Source organism: Mesoplodon mirus (assembly GCF_964341445.2).
Source record: "Mesoplodon mirus genome assembly, chromosome: 6".
Classification (NCBI taxonomy): Eukaryota; Metazoa; Chordata; class Mammalia; order Artiodactyla; family Ziphiidae; genus Mesoplodon; species Mesoplodon mirus.
The window spans coordinates 120,534,815-120,557,711 of NC_138982.1; the positions used below are offsets into that span (position 1 = coordinate 120,534,815).

Consider the following 22,897-nt stretch of genomic DNA (forward strand, 5'->3'; position numbering starts at 1 on the left):
CTTACTGTTACTCCTTGACTAATTTTCCATTATAGATGTGTGTTTACATGTAGCACATCATTAATATGTAAAATGTATCTAAGTATTCTCTTTATATTTGTCTTCTCTATTCTTTTTATTGTATTAAATTACCAAACTATTGCTGTGTAAAAACCTATTATGGCTATATCCAAACTAGAATAATGTTGTATAATGTTAGTACAAACAATTTTTTAAAATATGATACTGCAATAATGATTTCACAAAATATTCATTTTTCTCGGAAATTTATATAAGATTTTCGCTAAAACTAAATGAAAGAAGTGCCTCAATTTGTTTAATTATTTCCTTTTTCTTGCTCCCAGCATACAGACATATCAGAAAATTGAACCAGTAAAATCTTTATTTGAATAAGTAGCTTTGTAGGGAAAATGCCTTAAAAATTGTAATTTGGATTAGTTGTTCTCAGGAAATTGAAATCCCACCAATTAGAAAACGATTGTTTTTTCAGAAAAAGCTGAAACTAAAATGTTATTTTGCAGTGATACTAAAACTGGGCAGGAATTGATATAAGAAACAAAATCAGTCATTTTCCAAAGTAGACAAAAAGCAAACAAGAAAAATTGAACTAAGTTTAAAAATATTAAATATTATGTTAGATCCATAAATGAATCATGACATTAGTACAGGATGGACACAAGCTGAAAAATATATTGTGGTAGATACGCCCCTAAAATGCTTCCTTATTTTCTACCTCAATAGAAAATTGTCATAGTTTTGTTGCTCAAATGAAATTTATGTGGGAAATCTTTATGATATATATTTCCAGGCATTTTAAAATCTAAACCTCAATAGACTCAATCATAGCTGTTGTTTCCAGAGGTGATATAACCTTTGGGATATAGGTACATTAATCTTTTTTTTTTTAATTGGGGTATAGTTGTTTTACAATGTTGTGTTAGTTCCTACTGTACAGGGAAGTGGAGTTCCCTGTGCTATACAGCAGGTTCTCATTAGTTACCTATTTTACGCATATTAGTTAGTGTGTATGTCAATCCCAATCTCCTAATTCATCTTACCCCCCATTTCCCCCCTTTGTGTCCATATGTTTGTTCTCTATGTCCGTGTCTCTATTTCTGCCTTGGAAACAGGTACAGATGGACATTAATAGTTTTTATAACTTAAAACCACTCAGTACTTCCTAGGATCTTGGATCCAAAAATTGATGAGCTATCTTAGCTAAATCATAGCTGATCACCATCCACTGGTTTTGTTTCACAGGACACATGAATTAGCAAAAGACTTCAGGGGACTCTACATTGTTTAAAAGAGAACATAGTTTGTCTGGAATATCTTCTGCCAATCATCGAGTTCACTTGAAACCCATAGGGCAAAAGGGAATACGTTCTTGAACGTTCCTTGCCTCTGAAGTTGCAGAGGTGGTTGTTGTTGACTGAGGGCCTCTAAGTAGCCAGATCAGAACAGTTTCTGAGACCTACAGGAACTTCTTCCAGCCTACTTGTTCCCAATTCAACTGCTAAGTGCAAGACTCTGGATTATGTGCAGTGGAAATATGTAGACAAAAAGCTACAGATCCTGCCCTGAAGGACTTAATAGTCTAAGAGAAAAGTTAATAATCCTATACAAACATCTGGATAAATGGTGAAAACTAAACTCACCCAATTTAGAGCCATCCTCATTCTACTTGGACTAAACCCTGGGCTTCTCTCTCACATCTCTTGTTTTAGTAATGGTACCTTCCAAGGCAGATACATGGCAACCTACCTAACTCTTTCTTCCATCTTTCCCTCTCTATCCCTGATACCCATGTTTTAGGTTGAAAAATAGTTTCATTCCCCTCTCCCAAATAACTATCTGACAAGTTCCCCTCATCCCATAGCTTTCTTCAAAATGCATATCTGATCATATTCCTTCTTAGCAACCTACAAGCTGAGCTCCAAACTCTTGTGTGTAAAAGATAAGGTTTTGGCCATCTCACTCCTCACTGCCTCTCTTGTCTTACTTCTTACCAGTTTCCTCTGTGCAACTGAAGTTCCAGTCATTTGGAATTGTTTAGTTGTCCTCAAATAAGTTACTGGACATGTGCCTTTGCACATGTTCATCTGTCTGGAATGCCCTATACCACCCCATTGTATACCTGATGTGATTTTCTGTGAACTCTCCTTCATCCTTTATTCTCAGTCCAAGCAGTTTTCCTCCTGTAATACACTTCCTAGTGCCCTAAATAATAATATAGACATTTATTCATATAATAGCATCTGTTGTTCTCTACGTCCAGAGCCTTTTCAACAGGATGTTATATTTTTTCTCATGTCCGCCTCACCACTAGATTGTGAACATCTTGAGTGTAGAGACAGCATGAGTTTTTTTTTCATTTTCATATCCCAGCTCTTACTGCAATACTGGACACACAGTAAATTCTCAACAAATATTGAATTGAAAATACGATTATAAAGTAATAACCCAGGGACTTCCCTGGTGGCGCAGTGGTTAGGAATCCACCTGTCAATGCAGGGGACATGGGTTCGATCCCTGGTCTGGGAAGATCCCATATGCCACGGAGCAACTAAGCCTGTGAGCCACAACTACTGAGCCTGTGCAGTAGGGCCTGTGAGCTGCAACTACTGAAGCCTGCATGCCTAGAGCCCATTCTCCACAGCAAGAGAAGCCCCGGCAATGGGAAGCCTGTGCACCACAAGGAAGAGTAGCCACTGCTCGCTGCAACTAGAGAAAGCCTGCGTGCAGCAACAAAGACACAATGAAGCCAAAAATAAATAAATAAACAAATAAATAATAAATTTTTAAAAGAAGTAATAACCTAAAACTGCATGCAAAAAATGCTATAATAGTTACATCTAACTTGAGAGAGTACATCAAGCTGAGAAAATCAGGAAAGGCTTCCTGGTATGTTATACTTGAGTCAAACAAAAGAATGAATAGAATTTATACACATGGAAATGGAAGGGTGAACATGCTTAGCTTGGGGAATTGCATGATCAATAAGCAGAAAATGGAAAAATATTTCCTGTCAACAAGGAACTGGACTCTACAGAGAATGGGTGCAGGATAAAGAACTATTATAAATAAGGTGGGAAAGTCTGCTTGGAGAATAGATTGTTAGAGATTATGAATATCTGGCTAAAAATATTAGTTCATATTTTTTTCTCTAGGAAATAAAATATGGATATATTGAAGGAGTGCTGTTTTATGCACAAAAAACAAACACATATATTCTGTCAGGAAAAGGAATGATAACTTAAGTAGTAAAGTTAGCTTAGGAAAGATATTATAGAAGTTCACATACAGTGTTTTTCTCTAGAAAATATGGATGTATTTCAAGATGAATAGATGATACTGCTAAAGCCATAGCCATAGATACAGATACAAATATAGAAAGATATAGATATAGATCCTGACATAGACATTGACCTAGATATTCCAGCAAATTCAAGACATGAAATAGTAGGGTTTGACATCATATAGAACTTGGATAATTGCAATTCAAAGTATATAAGATTCTAGGAGAGACAATCTACATAATTCAGTATCTGTTGGCTGAAATGGTAGTGGGGGAAAGGGAGGAGAGAGGGCAGAGAGAAATGAATCAAAGAACCCAGTGATTTGGCATCTTTTATCTATTAAATTGTACTATTAATTTGTTTTATTTGCATAAAGCCAGACAAGTTTACTGAAGGTAGGGCCCTTCATTATCTTTTTTGAAACCCTACCGCTCAACCTAGGGTGTGGTCAATTTGGGGTACTCAACAAAATTGAATTGATCTTACCACAGCTGAATAATTAATGCAACCTCCTGTTTACAGCTGCTGTCATCTATGGCATTTGACTATTTTTTTTTTTTTTGAAATTCGGATTCCCTGGGCCATGGCAAGGGCATATCTATATTAGATTTACCTTTCAGTGGTTTATCCTACAAATTCTGGTCACATATCAAATCCATATACTGTCTTTCGAAGACCTGTTCTTATATAGTTCAATGACCCTTGCTGTTTAATCTTACTACACATGGGAAAAAAAACCTGCTAGCTTGAGGAAGCACTGTTTTATTATAACAGTAAATACACTGTTTTATGCTAAACTTAGTGAGATATACCATGTTTGCCAACAAATTACTCTTAGGAAATATAGCAACAATTGTGTATCCATCTAAAGCTCAAAAATATACTGTATTTATCTTTCAATAGTGAAATGCAAATTTAGAAAACCAAGGGAATTAAGACACAATCTTTTATGCACTCTTTATTAAGTTTTCTTTGTGAAAAGCAAGCTGTGCTGTGTAAAGTATCACCTCGAGAAAAAAGGAATTCCAAAAATATGTGTGGCTACCACTTTAAAAACTTCTATTAGCTATTTTTATTTATAAGCGTGTTCCCTTTTCTTTATAAATGGTTTTTATTACAATTTAGACACTAATAAATTACCTCCTGATATATACCAATCTTGAATACTGCCTGTTGTTTAGAATAGCTATTAAAGCTTTCTATAGACTTAGTTTCACTCCTGATGGATCTTTGCTTCTCACACCAGCTGGATGTGTGGAATCCGGTGAAAACGTAACAAATACAACTTATGTTTTCTCCAGGAAAAATCTTAAAAGGCCTATCGCCCATCTTCCGTGTCCGGGGAAGGCGATGCTCGCTGTTCGCTGCTGCCCCGTCTACTTTGAGCTGAGGCCAGTGGTGGAAGCAGAGCCAGGTGTGGAGCTGGTGAGCCTGCCCTACCGCTTGGTGTTTGCTGTGGCTTCTGAAGACTCTGTGCTTTTGTACGACACCCAGCAGCTGTTCCCGTTTGGTTACGTGTCTAACATACATTACCACACCCTGAGTGATATTTCCTGGTCCAGCGACGGGGCCTTCCTGGCCATCTGTTCCACGGATGGTTACTGTTCCTTCGTGACGTTTGAGAAGGATGAGCTTGGAATTCGCTTGAAAGAGAAGCCAGTTCTGTGCGTGAGAACTCCCGATACAGCGAAGAAAACCAAGAGTCAGACAGGGTCTTCGCCAGGACCCAGGCTGGGAGAGGGAGCCCCCAGCAGCAGAGTCCGGGACCCCAGCAGCCCCTCTGCAACGCCCCCTCAGGCGAAACAGTCTCTGGCCCCCACGGCGGCCAAGGACATCCCTGTGACCGCTCCTGGTGCCAGAGGCTTCCTGGCAGGGCCCTCAGAGGAGAAGACCCTGCAGCTCGGCAGTCAGAATGCGAAAGCCCACCCATCCCGGAGGGTCACTCTGAACACACTGCAGTCCTGGAGCAAGTCAACACTCCGGAGAATAAACTTGATACACTTAAAGACAGATACTCCACTGAATTCTATACCAACCAGCGTAATTTCCAGCCCTTCCACAGAAGAAATTCAATCAGAGATGCCTGGAGACCCTCAGGTCAGTCCCCCGGAGCTTAAGCGGCCCAGACTCAGTGAGCACAAAGAAGGTCCCCAAGGTCTGGACCCCTGATGAGACCTGTCATGTGCCTGAAGGCTGCTAGGTCTGGGGACCCCCGTGTGCCCAGAGAGGGGCGACACCAAACACACCTGAGACCAGTGGAATCAGACGGAGCCTGACGGACACTAGAAAATGGATTTTTGTAACAGAAGATATACGTGGACCGATTTTCTCCAGAAATATGTTGGCTGTTGTATTTAGCACACATTTTTACCTCAGAGATGTGAACATTTTAATAGACTAAATTCTCTTTTTGATGAGTTTCTGAGACTGGAACAGTTCAATGTTACCTAGTGTGAAAATCAGTAAATCCCCCCCTTGGAATACTTGTGTGAAAGTACAGACACTTTATGGGTGGACTCCCAAAGCTTTCTAAAAATCCTTATAACTTCTAGGGAGATATGGGGACTGTCTTTTAAAGCTGATGATTTTGGCTTTTCTTCCTTTCTTTCCTTGGCAAATTCTAAAGTAGTTGGAGTACATTTGGCCATTTGAATTTTTTTTTAGTCAATTAATTTATTTTTATTTTTGGCTGCATTGGTTCTTCATTGCTGCGTGCGGGCTTTCTCTAGCTGTGGCGAGCAGGGGCTACTCTTCATTGCAGTGTGCAGGCTTTTCACTGAGGTGGCTTCTCTTGTTGCGGTGCAGGGTATCTAGGTGCACCAGCTTCAGCAGTTGTTGTGAACGGGCTCAGTAGTTGTGGCGTACGGGCTTATTTGCTCCACGGCATGTGGGATCTTCCCGGACCAGGGATTGAACCCGTGTCCCCTGCATTGGGAGGCGGATTCTTCCCAGGCCACCAGGGAAGTCCCTAAAATTTTTTAAATATCATAGTAGTTTTTAGGGAATTGTCTTTCAGCTATGTGGGTCATTGAAAAGAAACTTGTGAACTACTGTTCACAGTGTCTATATGTGACAGGATCTATTGTTTCTACAGTTAATTCAATCAAAGAAACCATTTGATCTGAATGTTTGACCAAATGGGCAGCGGTTTGACTGAGCTGACAGCCATCATGGCTGCTCTGGTCGTGCATGTCCACCCAGGCTTTGTTTGTAAGCTGACAGTCTCTGCACAGAGAATACACAGCATATGCCAGGTGGCCATGTGTCTGAGGCAGAGGGAAGGGAGAACAAAGCAAAAAAAGCTTATTGGACAGAGATGCTTTAAGCCACCCAACTGCTGGTAATATATTAAAGAGAGAAGAAAATGCAATGATGCCTGACTATACTCAACAGTAAACAACTCCAAGCCTGAGATTCAGATCACAAATCTTCCTCTGCTGCTGACAAGCTCAGCTTGAGCATGGCTGCAGGAGACAAAGAAACCTGCTCCAAGAAGAAAACAGGAACGGAGATCCTCACACCGATTTTAATCTACCCCAGATGCATGTTTTAGGAGCCTCTTATATTATATCCACTGTATTTTTTTTTTCAAACAACAACATTTATTTCTCACAGTTCTGGACACTGGAAGCCTGAGATCAGGGTGGAGGTCCCTTCAGTTTCTGGTGAGGGCTCTCTTCCTGGCTTGCAGACAGCCACCTTCTCGCTGTGTCCTCATGTGGTCTTTGCTCAGTGTGTGCCTAGCCACTGTATTCTTATATCACAAACCTTTTCTGTTGAAGGTGAGGATGGGGGAAAAAAGTTCTAGAATGGCAAAAATAAGAACTTCCTGTTTATCTCTTTCCTCTTTATCTCTACCCTTTATTTGGCATTTGCGTTGGCATTTACTTCTCACCACCATCTTCCCCACAAAGTTCAGAATACAGGGGGCAGGTGCTACATGCCATCTCAGGAGTGTTCCAAAATATTATTTTGGAAAGGAAGTAGGATGGAATGAGTTCCCTACAAAGTAGAATGAATAATTTATCATATAAATACAGTATTGCCCTTATTCCCTGCATTATGCTTTAGGATAAATAAAATGTTTTCTCTTCTGCATCATTTTCCCTTCGCTCATTTATTGAGCAGCTGCTATGGGATAGACAGTGTGCCAGAACACTGACCTTCAGTATTTCTAGTCTTCCCAACAGTGTCACTAAGCCCCACTGTGTTCATCTTACAGATAAAAACACTGACATTCAGAGAAGTTGGTTAACTTGCCTAGGCTCACTCAGCTAATCAGTGTGAGAGAGATTTAGAAACCAAGGTTATATGACTTCAAAACCATGCAAATCACCTTCATTCACAAATAAGTCAGTTTGCAAGGGTCTCTCAGGTGCCCTATACTTCTACAAGTTGTATCATTTAATCAACACAAAATGAGGGCTCTAACGTAGTATTGTTCTATTTCTGACATTAGAACGCTAAAACTCTCAGCTCTAGTGACCCAAGGTCACACTTTCCGGTGACCCAAGGCCAGGTCAAATTCAAACATGGGTCAAACTCAATGTATATTTCATTCCTAGCTGGAAAGTTCTGTTGACCTGAACTCAAGTGAGTTTAAAGAGCTAGTTCCACTCTTCTTGAAGGTATTATGCCATTTTGAAATTAACAAAATGGATGCAAATTTGAATGGATGTTATCATCATAGGACGTTGTGGTTTTGAATATTTTGTGTGCTCTGCCAGGAAAGTACTTATCTCTATTATATCTGACAAATTCCTTCACAGTTTAGTTCTGATGTATGTTTTTTTTGAACACACTCTTTAATTCAGAAAGGCAGAACTAGTTGCTCCCTTGCAGGTGCTCCAACAAACACTGTATCGAACCTGTATTATAGTATTTTGCTGTGTTGTACTGAATTGTTTGTCTCTGTGTAGGGCTCCTCCAGGCAACCTGTGATCTTTCAGAAAAGACTTTTTTTTTCTTTTTTTATCATGTTGACCTTTGAGCTTCCAGTACTCAGGTCAGTGTGTTACAGCAGCAGATATTAAAATCATTGGCTATGAGAGTGTATAATTAAACAATATAAAAATGAAAAACCATCAGAAAAATATAGGTGTAGATCAGCATGGAAAAAGAAGAAATGCCATTTATATTGAAGAGACAGAATTATATTACCCTGTATCTGGCTTTTAAGGCGATTTAGCTGAGTTAAAAATCCTATTTTCTGTAGAAAAGCCTTACCTGAGCTGCCAATATCATCTAAGATTATTAAAAGAAGGATTTTAAAGATCTAATTTACTTTTTGTCATGCACTGCTTGCTATTTGCATTCCACTCTGGTTGAACATTGAAACGAGACAAGCCTTTATCACCTTTGTGTCTGGTCACGTCTGCTTCCTAGTCTCCCTTGCTAGCCCAGCGCCACAGTACCAGGCTGTAAACACAGCAGCAAAATGGTTCAGGAAAAGAAAAAGAAAAAAAAAAAGCTGCTTTGGTTCACAATTGGATGAAAGTATATTTAATGAAAACATTTCTATCAGTAGTAGGCTTTTTATAAACTCTTTTCCTTATAATTAAATTTTCTAAAATGCAGACATTTGGCCTTAAGTATCTCATGGATGTAATATTGGCACCAGATCAGTACAGCTTGCTTGCCAAGCTTAAAAGGGAAAATATAATGGGAAAATACTGTAATTTTATAGTTCTTGTAAAAATGAGGAAATCACAGCCTGCACAAAAACCCCAAGTAGTATGTCCCTAAATCTGCCCACAGAGAGACCGAGATATATGTTTTCTTCTTTGAGGATGACCTTAGAAACCTACTTGGGATTTATTTTAGTTTACCCTAACATAACTATAGATCCATCTCAGCAAACAGATGTGCAGAACATGAACTTTATGTTCATTGGCTCAGGAAATGTAGCTGAGAATTTAAACTGATTTCCATTTTTATTATGTAGTATGACTTTTGCTTCTTTGTTCTCCCATAACAAACTTCAATCCCCCTGAAAATACCCTAACTGATAGCTTCTAACAGGGTTAGATTGTGTGAGCTGAATGTAGACTTGTTTATGACTGCCTTATCCACACATGCACCTGACATATTTTCTCTCAGTGGATCAACAAATTGGATTTTTCAAGAGCAGGAGAAGGCACAAGCTTCTTCTAATAAAGTAAATATGATACCACTTGTGTATAGAAGAATCTTTTGAACTAAATTAAAAGTACATTTTTGAGGCATTAAGCATAGGAAATTCAGCATCTACAACCTTGCTAAAAAATAAACTGCACAAAGCTCCCCAGTAATGGTAAAGAAAACTATGTCTGAGCATGTGCCCTGGTTCTTTTTTCTTTTCCCATAGAACCCATTTACCTCTCCCCTCAGACCTCTCTGTGCTTGTAATAGTTAATTTTATGTGTCCACTTGAAAGGGTGAAGGGATGTCTAGGTAGCTGGTTACATTATTTCTAGGTGTGTCTGTGAGGGTATTTTAGGAAGAGATTAGCATCTGAATCAGTAGACTGAGTAAAGCAGATAGACGGCCCTCCCCAATGCAGGTGGACATTATCTACTCCACTGAGAACCCAAAGAAAACAAAAAGGTGGAGGAAGGGTGATTTCACTCCTCTGCTTGAGCTGAGACATGTGTCTCCTCCTGCCCTGAGACACTGGCACTCCTGGTTTTGAGGGCTTTCAGACTTAGACTGGGACGTATACCATCAGGCCTTCCAGCTCCTTCCAATTTCAGGCCTCTTTAGACTCCAATGGAATTATACCACCAGCTTTCCTGGGTCTCCAGCTTGCAGATGGCAGACTATGAGACTTTTGGTCCTCCATAACCATGTCAGCCAATTTCTATAATAATTCTCTTTATATAGCTATATATTTTATTGGCCCTGTTTGACTGGAGACCCCTAAAACAGTGCCCCTATAGGTGATTGCTATGACTGCCATGTCCTTGCAGCTCTCCTCGGCTGCAAGGACATGGCAGCCTCTGTGTGTCCTTGGCTTTCCTACAGGCATATCTTTAGTTAGGTTTGGCCAAAAAGAGCATCAGAGGAGAAGAAGGTGGGAAGAGAGAAAATCTGTATATACTTTCTTTTTTCCTTCCTGCTTTGGTGTCACAAGTGTGGCTGTGGCTGTTCCCCTCTACAACTAATTTTTTCATCAGAGAGTCTTCCTCCATGGTCCTCACTCCAGTGGTCCACCATAATTCTGTGTCCTTCTTGTATTCATTGGTACTTGGAGTGACTAAGCCTCCCTAATATTACTAGAATTTGGGTGCCTCACCAACTTGTGTTTGCTCTCTTATCCCTGCTCACAACTCTATATATTGTACTTTTATTAAAAACTCTTCTGTGTCTGGACAGCAACATGTAAATCAATGAAGTTAGAACACTCCCTCACATCATACACAAAAATAAACTCAAAATGGCTTAAAGACTTGAATATAAGACATGAAACCATAAAACTCCTAGAAGAGAACAGAAGCAAAATATTCTCTGACAAAAATAGTAGTGATATTTTCTTAGATCAGTCTCTCAAGGCAAAAGAAATGAAAGCAAAAGTAAACAAATGGAACCTAATCAAACTTATAAGCTTTTGCATAGAAAAGGAAACCACAAACAAAATGAAAAAACAATCCATGGACTGGGAGAAAATACTCACGAACGATGCGACTGACAAGGGATTAATTTCCAAAACATACAAACAGCTCATATAACTCAATATCAAAAAAAAACACAAACAAACTAATCAAAAAATGGGCAGAAGACCTAAATAGACATTTCTCCAAAGAAGACATGCATATGGCCAACAGGCACATGAAAAAATCCTCAAAATCACTAATTATCAGAGAAATGCAAATCAAAACTACAATGAGGTATCACCTCATACCAGTCAGAATGGCCATCATCAAAAAGTCTACAAGTAACAATTGCTGGAGAGGGTGTGGAGAAAAGGGAACCCTCCTAGACTGTTGGTGGGGATGTAAATTGGTACAGCCACTATGGAGAACAATATAGCAGTTCCTTAAAAAACTGAACATATAGTTACCATATGATCCAGCAATCCCACTCCTGGGCATATATCCAAAGAAAACTCTAATTTGAAAAGATATATGCACCCCAAAGTTCATTTCACCAATATTTACAACAGCCAAGACATGGAAGCAACCTGAATGTCCATCAACAGATGAATGGATAAAGAAGATGTGGTATATACATACAATGGAATTATTACCCAACCATAAAAAAGAATTAAATATTGTCATTTGCAGCAACATGGATGGACCTAGAGATTATCATACTAAGTGAAGTAAGTCAGACAGAAAAAGACAAATATCATATGATATTACTTACATGTGGAATCTAAAAAAATAATACAAATGAACTTATTTACAAAACAGAAACAGACTCACAGACATAGAAAACAAATTTATGGTTACCAAAAGGGAAAGGGAGGGGGTGATAAATTAAGAGTATGGGATTAACATATACACACCACTATATATAAAATAGATAAACAACAGTGATTTACTATATAGCAGAGGGAACTACATTAAATATCTTGTAATAACCTATAATGGAAAAGAATCTGAAAAATCTAAAAAAACATATATATATATATATATATATATATATATATGAATCACTTTGCTGTATACCTGAAACTAACAAAATATTGTAAATCAACTATACTTCAATTAAAAAAAAAACTTTTCATGTGAACCGACTAAGACAAATCCAATGTCTTGCTAGGATCCTAAATAATAAAGACAGCTACATTTTTTAAGTTAGTGGTCACTTGAATGAAATAACCCACTGGATAGCCATGGAGTGATTAATGGGCTTCCAGTAGGAGGGTATTTGTGAGCAAGGTTTTCCAACTGCCTTCACCTTTAACATCCAGCAAAGACTGGGAAAACATGAAGTGACTGAAGTCTGCATCCTCTAAGGAAATAAAAGAGCTGTCAAAATCTTCCCAGGTTCTCTAAGGAAACTGGTAGATTGAGTAGAAATTATTTCATATCAGTGGATGCATAAGGGGCTGATTTGTGAATCTCCTGGCTGGGACACAGCATCAACTCAAGGAGGAAGAGGATAGAGAAGACCCAACAGAACGTAACCCTCTGTAACTCAAAATGGCAATGACAAACTGGACTGCAGAGCATCTTAGCAAAAGAGAAAGTAAATTTTCCAAGGACATCTTTGTGCCCAGAAAATAAGGAAGTGCTCAAAAATGATCTGAACATATCAGAGTGATAAAGGACTTAGAGGAGCTCCCACTGGCCAAATCTGGCCATTTTGAGCTCAAAATACATAATGATAATTAACTCATTGAATACAATATTGAAATAATAAAGGGGTCAGAGGTGGGGAAGGAAGGAAATAAAGAAAGAAAGAAGGAAGGAAAGAAGACAACTCTTCCTTTTAGTAGAATACCAATTAATAAACATATAATAATGAAGTTAATAATCAATCTTTATTAATTATGGATGCTAAAATAGTGTGTGAAAATGGATTTAAAAAGAGGACATTTCAGAGGCTCAAAGAAACTCACCATAAATTACTTCTTGATTGCTAAGGGGAAAAAAAAGCAATTTCACATTGGAAAAACCTAGCAAATACTACCTTAGTCAAAGGATCAAAGTTAACATCTTCAATATAGGACAGAACACCATCACGTGCCTCCTGATATGATGTGTTAAGAAGAATATAACATCATTTTTGTGATATTCTTGCCAAGGCTGAATGAATGATTCCTCTATTAACTCAGTGACCTTCATGTAAAGAAATCATCCTCACTTTTATATTGCTCATCTCATAGGAATTTCAATCTCATGTTTTAGAAAATACATATCTGCTGAAATGTTATGAGATGAAGCAGTGAGAGAGGACTCTTCAAAGACTGTTGGAAGTCCAAGAGGCTGTGCCTGAGGTCACAGCCACAACACTTAAGACTTCAAGAAGAATGTAAGTAGAAGAGAGGGCTTGAGATATGACAGTTAAGAAAGAGAACAGAAGTAGAAGGCAGGGTGGACTGACAGAAGACCAGAGTTCTACTCAAATCTTTTTTCTACTTGCTTTCACTATTAATGTTCGAGATCTTATGCTTAGATATAATATTTGATTTCATTTAAAATCTATGGCAAGTCCACTAAGCATTTTTTTTTCCTATTTTTCTTCTTTTAACCCCTCTATCTGTCAGGTACATTCCAGGACCCCATTTATTCTATCAGATATTCAATGTATCCACATTTTTAACTTACTCTTGATTTCTTTATTATTAGTTGAACGGTAATGTCTCATTCAGTTCTAAATCCTAGTTTTTGGTGAAATTCCTTATTACATCAGTATTGATATTGTCAAGAGGTTTCTGCATTATTTTCTCACTGCAATAGTTTGAACGTGTTGTATATTATTCCTTTAGTTTGAATGTCTATTTTTGAGTATGGACACCAACTTGGCTACTACAAATTCTGGAATTCTTTAACTTAATCCCACACAAACCAGAAATACATTTTAAATAAAACTAGAGGGAGTAGGATCATTCAGATGTCTTTTTAAAAAATAATGAAATCATATAAGACATTGCTTTATTTCCACCTTTGGACTTAGAATAAGAGGTACAGTCATATATTAGAGGGCTTTCGTAACAAATACTGAAACATTTATAAAAATATAATGGTACATACAGTTTTTGAAATACTACTTGATGCTTATGCTTAAAGTGAGGTTATGAGATGTTTTTTAAACATGATTCTTTGATGTAAAATAGATATATTTAAGTAAGTTAAATATATTTACATAAATACAAGCATACACTTGTTTAGTAAAGACTACAATCAAGGAAGATTTCAAATCAAAAAAATTGGAAATACAGTAACAGAAGCAGACATCTTGAGCTTGTTAATTGTATTCTAATATAGAGGTTATTCAGGATTCCTTTTTTTTTTTTTTTTTTTTTTTTTTTTTTTTGCGGTATGCAGGCCTCTCACTGTTGTGGCCTCTCCCGCTGCGGAGCACAGGCTCCGGACGGGCAGGCTCAGCGGCCATGGCTCACGGGCCCAGCCGCTTTGCGGCATGTGGGATCTTCCCGGACCAGGGCGCGAACCCGTGTCCCCTGCATCGGCAGGTGGACTCTCAACCACTGCGCCAGCAGGGAAGCCATCCTTTATTTTTATTATTCTTTTTTTTTTTTTTTTGAAACTGAGAAACCCTGAAGGACTCAGGGACTTCTCCATGGTGGCGTTTGTATGCCCTCATCCCTGCAGATGTCCTTGCCCACTCCCTTTCACACACAATGTTGATCTCTAACTCTTCCTCCCCAAGAAAAATCCTTGCCTTTTCTGAGAATCATACTTGAGTAACTTTCTTCTGAAGTTAGCTGAACTTCACCTAATCCTCTCTTGGTAAACCTTATAAAGCCTTCCATCCTCCTTCTCAAGCTAATTTTTCCTTGAAAGCCTCCTCATGCCCAACAATTTTTAAATCTGCCTGTACTAATGAACAGTATTCTGGTTACTTTTCTTCTGCTAAATATACTATGTGTGTCTGTATATTGGTATATTCATGTGTGTGTATTTATATAAAAGAGTTTGTCACAATGCTTTAAAGTGAATGAAGTGTTTAACCTTAATTTTCTGTTTAATCATTACAAGGAAGGATAATCCCTCCATGTCACAGAAAGGAATGTGGGTTCAGGCAGGATAAGGTGGGAATATGGCAAAGGAGAGAAAGACGTTCTGCAAGTAATGGGAAGATGGCCATCGAAGTCCCTAAGATACGGATTTTAGGAGTAGGACAAGGTTTAGATAAAATGTGAGTTCAATTTGGACATCATGCATCTGGAGCCACTCCTCTGAGATATCTAAATGCAGAGGTTAATAGTTTGATGTATGGTCTGAGCCTCATTAGTCAGATCCCAAAGATCGGAAATCATCAAAAAGATGGAAATTGAAAATCTTGGGCTAGGGTAATCCTACTATGCAGATTAGTTTTAAAAAATGAATCAGTGATTCCCTGGTGGCACAGTGGTTAAGAATCTGCCTGCCAATGCAGGGGACACCGGCTGGAGCACTGGTCCAGGAAGATCCCACATGTCGTGGAGCAACTAAGCCCGTGAGCCACAACTACTAAGCCTGTGCTCTAGAGCCCCTGAGCCACAACTACTGAGCCCGTGTGCCACAACTTCTGAAGCCTGCATGCCTAGAGCCCATTCTCCACAACAAGATAAGCCACCACAATGGGAAGCCTGCACACTGCAACAAAGAGTAGTCCCGCTCGCCGCAACTAGAGAAAGCCCATGTGCAGCAACGAAGACCCAATGCAGCCAAAAATAAACAAACATAAACATAGCCCTACATAGCCCAAGAAATTTTAGATCATGTAACACTCCACAGATATATATAAGATTTCAAACCTGGTAACAGTGTTCTACTAAATCCTCTTGCAATGGACACAGTAAAGGGGCAACAATAAAAAGCTTGGAATCATGCTTATATGAACAAGTCTACAACATGATTAATCATCATAATTAACTTTCCTACAAGTTATAAAGATTCTCTGAGTTGTTACATTTCCTCAATAAAGTTATGATATTTAACTTCAGAATTTGTGAAATGGCAATAAGTATACTCGTTTAAGTTATGGACTCAGAACCACTAAAATTATATATGATTATATCAATTTTTTTCATTTCCTGTTCCAGTATCTCAGCCCACTTCAAAAATTTGGCTCAGGATTGAATTTGCTAATCATCCCTTAAGAGACTAAGCTTCCGTTTTGGGGAAGTCCGAATCCCTGACAACTAATCTAATTAACTGATTAATCAATTTCATAATTCCACCAATTCCCAAGCCAGGATTTAGACGACCCATTTGAAAAGAGGTCTTCTTAATATTGGAATTGTTCTACCGACACCTCTATCCACTTACTATATCCTTTATTTAACCCTGCAATTCCCCAGTTGCTTTCTATTGAGATATTGGGTCTTTTATTTCCATTTTCCATCATATAGATTGAGGTAACTTTTCTCAGACTCTATGGTGAATTTTGTTCTCTTCCAGCAAATCAACCTAAAAAGACTGCAAATATTCCCTATAAATAACTAGTCATACTATTTGCAGAGTGTACCTCAACCAGCAGTTAGTAATCACGATCTCTCTCAGATGCCTAAGGCTAAAGGTTATATCTTGATAGAGGACAGTTTCCATATAGGAGACTTACCAAAGAATAAGATTCCTCCTCCAGAATGCAACAAAATGAATTTTTATAAGAACTTTTCTTTTAGGCTACAGCATTATTTCAACATCTCATTGATTTTTTTCTTTAATTTTCATTAATTTCAACAAATCACTCATTTGCAAGATTTTAAACTCCTTTCTTTTCAGATTGTAAAGGCAAAACAGTTTCACAGAACTGTGTGATTTTTCTACAGAATCCTTTTACCCCATTTCATTTTGCAAAGCCTCATGAAGTCTGTGTGCTAATTTTGTCAATGGTTTCCATCCAGACCCAATCAGACAAGGTCACTCAGATAATGGTCAAGGTATTTCTCTAACCCTTATTACAGTAGAGTTTCTAGCTCTTTGTTAATATGTATATGTACTTCCTCCAAAATTCTGCTTGCTTAACAGGTTCGTGTTTATTCTGTATGGCCAACCTAAGGGAGTAGAAAAGCCAGAATTATATTTCAGACTTTCCCAACTGTCAGTTTTGTACTCAAACAAACTAGTCATTGCTGTCCCTCAGAAGGAAAGCTGCGTCTCACATATAAAGAGCCTTCCTCTTGGAAGATTCTGTATCTTAAAAGGTTGTTTTGAAATGTTGATGTACCATATAAGTAAAAAAATCCTCCAGGCAGATTAAATGCATATATAAATTTATAATAGCCCACTAACTCCAGTTGGCAGAGTTATAGCTGTAGGATAAGTGGCAAAACACTTTCCAAAGAAGTTTGGAGACTCTTTTGTCTTTCTGCCAAGTCCTCCCCACTGAATCTCACGCCCTGACTAATGCATATGCTTGTTTGTGTAAGGTTCCAGGAAATGGTCTTTATTGAGGCTGGTAGGTGAGAAGAATTTCAGCTGCAGCCTATTTGAAGTCTTGACTTGGACGGGTTTTGGCTTCTGCTATATTTTTAATGGCTGTCCTGTTGTATCTACATCAACATTAACTCAATGGAAGTCCTGCAACTTTTAATTCATATTCAGTAAGCTCAAATATGAAATATGTTTTACAAATTTACAATGTTCATCATGAAACAATACATACATATTGTTTAAAAATAAGAAATAAAGGAATAAAATTCCCACTTAATCCATTGCTTTTAATCTTTGCTAGTAATTACTTTAAATAATATTCTTACATCTAAACATTTTAAAATTGATCCATCAATATTAGAAAATATCTATTTGCTCTCTACTATGTAAATGAAAAATTAGAGTTCCAGAATTCCTTCTAATTCTTCCTGCTGACCCTCTCACTTCTATCAAGCAATTTCTTTCCTTCTATATTATCAGTGTTACTATGTGTCATTCATGGATGCTAAATATTCCATTACATAAATAAACCATAATGTATTTATTTATTTTCCTTCTTATGGATAATTGGGTTGTTTCCTGTTTGGGGCTACTATGAATAAAGTTAAAAAATATTACTGTACCTGCTTTGTGTTACCATAAGCATTTATTTCTATTGTATATGTCACTTGGTAGAATTGGTTATGTGTATATTTAGCTCTGGTAAATACTACCGAACAATTTTCTGACAAAGTGATTACCAGTTGGAATATTAGTTATTAATTAATTCTTAATTAAGTCTTAATAATATTCTTAATTAATTTTTAGAGTTCTATTTGATTCATATCCTCACTAACACAATATTTTCAATCTTTTAAAATTTAGTCAGTCTGTTTGAGATAATGTTATTTCATTGTCACTAAAATTTGTGTTTAGCTGATGACTAATGATTCTGACTACTTTTTCATATGCTTACTGGTCATTTGGATATCCTCTCTTATCCTCTCCTGTTTAAGTAACTGTTCAAGTATTTTGTTCATTAAAAGTTGTTTTTCTCAATGATTTGTTGGCATTCTTTATATGTCTTGCATATGAGTCCTTTGATTTTGTGTGTGTGTATATATATATATATATATATATATATATATATAAATTATTTTCTCCTATTTGTTAGTTTGACTTTTGACACTATTAATATTATATTTTAATGAAAAGAATTAACTAATTTAAAGGAAGTCCAACTTATTAATCTTTTCTCATATTGCTAATAATTTTGTCCAATTTAAGAAATCCTTCTACCACAACATCATAAAGGTGGTCTCCTATGATTTCTTCTAGAAGTGATTTTATTTGGCTTTTCACATTTATGTATAAAATCTACTGCAAATTCAATTTTGTGAATGGTATGAGGGAGGGTACAGAGTAATTATTTTGTTCATATAGATATACAGTTGATTCAGTTCTTTATCAAAACATCTTGAACGCACTGAATTGCTTTGTCATTTTTGTGATAAATCAAGTGACCATATGTGTGGGTCAGTTTCTGGATACCCTATTTTGGTCTATTGATCTATTTGTTTGTTTTTATATCAACACCACACTGTTTTAATTATTGCAACTTTATAATAAGACTTGATCTCTGTTAGTATAATTCAGCCAGTTTGTTCTGTTTTACAGATTGCTTTGCTATTCTAGGTCCTCTGCATTTCCATACATTTTAGAATTAGTAGGCCAATCACCCCTCCCCCATTAAAATAAAGAAAATATCCCTCTGTTATTTTGTTTGAGATAATATTGAATATATAGATCAATATCAGAAGAACTTACACCTTAATACTCAGTCCTCCAATGCAAGAATATGTTCTATCTCTCCATTTATTGGATTAAATATTTTTTTCTCAGTACTGTTCGGCTGTTTACAATGTAGAAAACGTGGATATATTTCATAGGAATTATTTATGAATATCTGGGGGTTTATTTGTCCAATTGTAAATGGTATTTATTCATTTCTTTCTTAATATTTGCTGCTAATTTATAGAAAGGAAATTACTTTTTGTATATTGATTCTATGTCCAGTGAATTACTAAATTGACATTCTTTCTTTCCATATATACCTTTAAATACATACTTGAATTTCCGTGTAATATCTATAAAAATTTTATATTTTTTCATATAAAACTATGCTTCAAAGGAACAAATACACTCTCACCCTCTTCCCATAAAGGGGAGACAGAAAATACTAATAACCATTGATTTCCAATCTGAGCAACAGTCAGAATATCCACATCTGGGAAATGTTGTCTACTCCTCACAGTCCAACTGGAACATCCTGTAATCTAAACACTAAATTGTGAAGTAAACCATCATCAAAAATCTTAATAACATACAATAAAAGAAAAGGAAGAGATAGAAAAGTGATTGATTGACTCTAGCAGGCAAAGCTGCTAGAGTTCTCTTTATCATAACTGGTCATGAAATCTTAGTTGCTATATGTAATTTCTTTATTTCACTCTCAATTCCATGTACCCTTTGTCCTCACCTCACTCTTCACCTGGTTACCTGAAGGACCTTAAATCATTTGGTCCTCAACAGACCCACAGACATAGAAAACAAACTTTTGGCAAACAGAGGGGAGGGTGGGATAAATTAGGAGGTCAGAATTAACATATACACACTACTATTGGAAATAAAGTAGATAAACAGCAAGGGCCTACTGTATAGCATAGGGAACTATGCTCAGTATTTCGTGATAATCTATAAGGGAAAAGATTCTGAAAAAGAACATATATAATATATATGTATACAACTGAATAACCGTGCTAGATATCTGAAACAAACATGACATTGTAAATCAACTATACTGCAAAAAATAATAAAAAAATTAAAGCAACAACTAAAAAAATGCATATTATATACCTTAGAAGACTGGTAAAAAAATAAGATATAACAAGAAGCCAATAGTAGAGATAAAAGAGAATCATTATAAAAACTAATCTGATCCAAAAGAAAGTAGGAAAAAAGAACAAAGAACAGATGAGACAAATAGAATATATGACAGTAGATTTAAATCCAATCAATAATTACATTACTATAGATGGGCTAAAGAAATGAACATTTATAGTGGGGAAGGCTGAGGTGTGAGAGGCTGGGGATGCAGAAGGTATAGGGGAACTAACACTCTGTACCTTCCACTCAGTTTTGCTGTGCACCTGAAACTGTTCTCAAAGATAAGTCAATCAAAAAAAAATTCACCCCTCAAAAAAAGAAAGAAAGATCTAGAAATGGGCTCACACTTATAAAATTCTCTGCCCTTTCCATATATCCTATCACTGCAAAATCACCTGGCTTGACACACATGGCATGGGCCCTAAAGGCCCCGTTCCAGTGGTAATCGTGAGACATGGTTCCAGAGGATGCAGGATATAGTTTGAATCAGCCATCAGTATATGGCTCTACTTCTCCAAGAGCCAGAAACATGGACCTAGGAATGAAATGGGAGAAGGGGAAGTGGCCACTTTCACTGTTTGCTATATTTTTTGATACCTCTTCTTACAGCTTTGAACTCTTCAGAAAATGCTTCCAACAAGGGACTAGGTTGGAAGCTGAGACTGTCCCCTGACCATTTTAAACTCCAGATGTCACCAAACCAGTAGATCAAGTACTGGCTGGGAATGATTGACTTTGTTTACCAAGGAGGGATTGATTTTTTGTTATCTAATTAGGGTAAGAAAGACTTTGGTGAGAAGCTGAGGTTTCCTTGGTGTGCCTCTTAGCACTCCCATATATAAAGGTAAAATTAATGAAAAATTACAAAAACTCCCAAATCAGGAGCATTGTGATTTAAGACATTAATTCTAATACTTTTTGCAGATTCTTTTGGGTTTTCTAAGTACATAGTCATGCTTTCTTCAAATAATGACAGTTTAAAGCTTTCTTTCCAATCTCTATCTCCTTATTTTCTTGCCTTATTGCATTTGGTAGGCCTTCCAGTACAATGCTGAATAAAATTTAAAATGGTGATAATTGTTTTCCACCTCTAGAGAAAAGGTAACAGTACTCACTATTAAGTAATATGTTCACTGTAAGTTCTTTTTTGGATATATTTTATTAGATTAATGAAATTCCATTCCACTTCTAATTTGCTCAGGAGTTTTTGTCATGAATGTATATTGAATTTTATTGAATGTTTTTTCTAAATGTATTTAGATGATCATATTGTTTTTCTCCTTTATTGTGTTAGTGTGGTGAATTATACTGACTGATTTTTTTAATATTAAAAATGAACTTTGCAATCCTCTGATAAATCACACTATGTTACTATTTACCAGATAGATAGATAGATAGATAGATAGACAGATTCAGTTTGCTAATATTTTGCCTAGGACCTTTTGCAAAATTGTACAGGCTTTTACTGACAATTTTCTTTTATTATAATGTCCTAATCAGGGTTTGTTATTAAAGATATGCTGGCTCCATGTAATTTTTGAAGCATTCTTCATGGAACATGGTGATTTAACAGCACGGTCTCTGATGGCCTGGGTTCTAATTTCAGCTCCCTTATTTACTGGCTGTGTAAAAAAAATTATTGACTATATTAAATTTTTAATTGACTGTATTAAAATTTACCTTCATATGTTAAATAAACATAATAATAATACTTACTTTATAGGGTAGTTGTGAGAATTAAATGGAATGATCTATGTATTGTATTCAATACAGCACCTGGCACAGTAAACCCTCAAATGTTAGCTTTTATATAGATGATAAATAGATAGTAGATAGATAGACAGATAGATAAGAGGTAACACATGCACATACACACACACATACAGCTGACTGTGTCAGTTGGACTGTAAGTATACGTTTAATCTGTAATTTTGATTACCAAATCTGAACTTTGGTATCATGAACTATTTTTATTATCTGCCAACGCAATATTTAAAACCTTTTCTTAAGTTTAGTGGAAAAAAGAACTCTCACTTTAAATGTAACTTACACTGTGCATGTTTAAGATGGCTACTAACTTTGCTTTGATCTGTCCATTGTTTTAGCCAAGGTTCTTCAGAGAAAGAACCAATAGGGTGTGTGTGTGTGTGTGTGTGTGTGTGTGTATAAATATATTTATTATAAGGAACTGACTCCTAAAATTATGAATCCTGGCCAGTCCAAAATCTACTGGAGGCACAGCAGGTAGAAGTCAAGGAAAGGTGATGTCTCAGTTCAAGTCCAAAGCCTCTTGCTGCAGGATTTTCTCTTGCTTGGGGGAGGAAGGTCTTTTTGTTTTATTTAAGCCCCCAAAGGATGGATGAGGCTCACCCACATTAGAGAGAATAATTTACTTTATTCAAAGTACACCAATTTAAATGTTAAACTCATCCAAAAACATAAAAATACCTAGAATAATGTTTGACCAAATATCTGGGCACCCCATGGCCCAGCCAGTTTGACACCTAAAATTAACCATCACATCTATCAACATAAAACCATGCAATTCTGATTTCAGAAAGAATCTGGTTCTGGATTCTAGTTCCTGATTTCCAGGCTATAAAATATATTTAGGGGTTTTGAATATTTATTTCTTATTTTAATGGG

General features: G+C 36.7%; 1 protein-coding gene across 1 annotated transcript in view; it reads left to right on the forward strand.

The window, feature by feature from the left end:
* LOC309806013 (chromatin assembly factor 1 subunit B-like) overlaps positions 1–5,667 on the forward strand; it is a gene marked incomplete at its 5' end in the record, with an annotated part of 94,659 nt that extends 88,992 nt beyond the window's left edge. Inside the window, one exon of the mRNA XM_082624368.1 lies at positions 4,425–5,667. Coding sequence (XP_082480494.1) covers positions 4,425–5,468 — 1,044 coding nt within the window. The 3' untranslated portion in view covers positions 5,469–5,667. The remainder of the gene's footprint in view (positions 1–4,424) is intronic.
* Between the last annotated feature and the right edge of the window lie 17,230 nt (positions 5,668–22,897).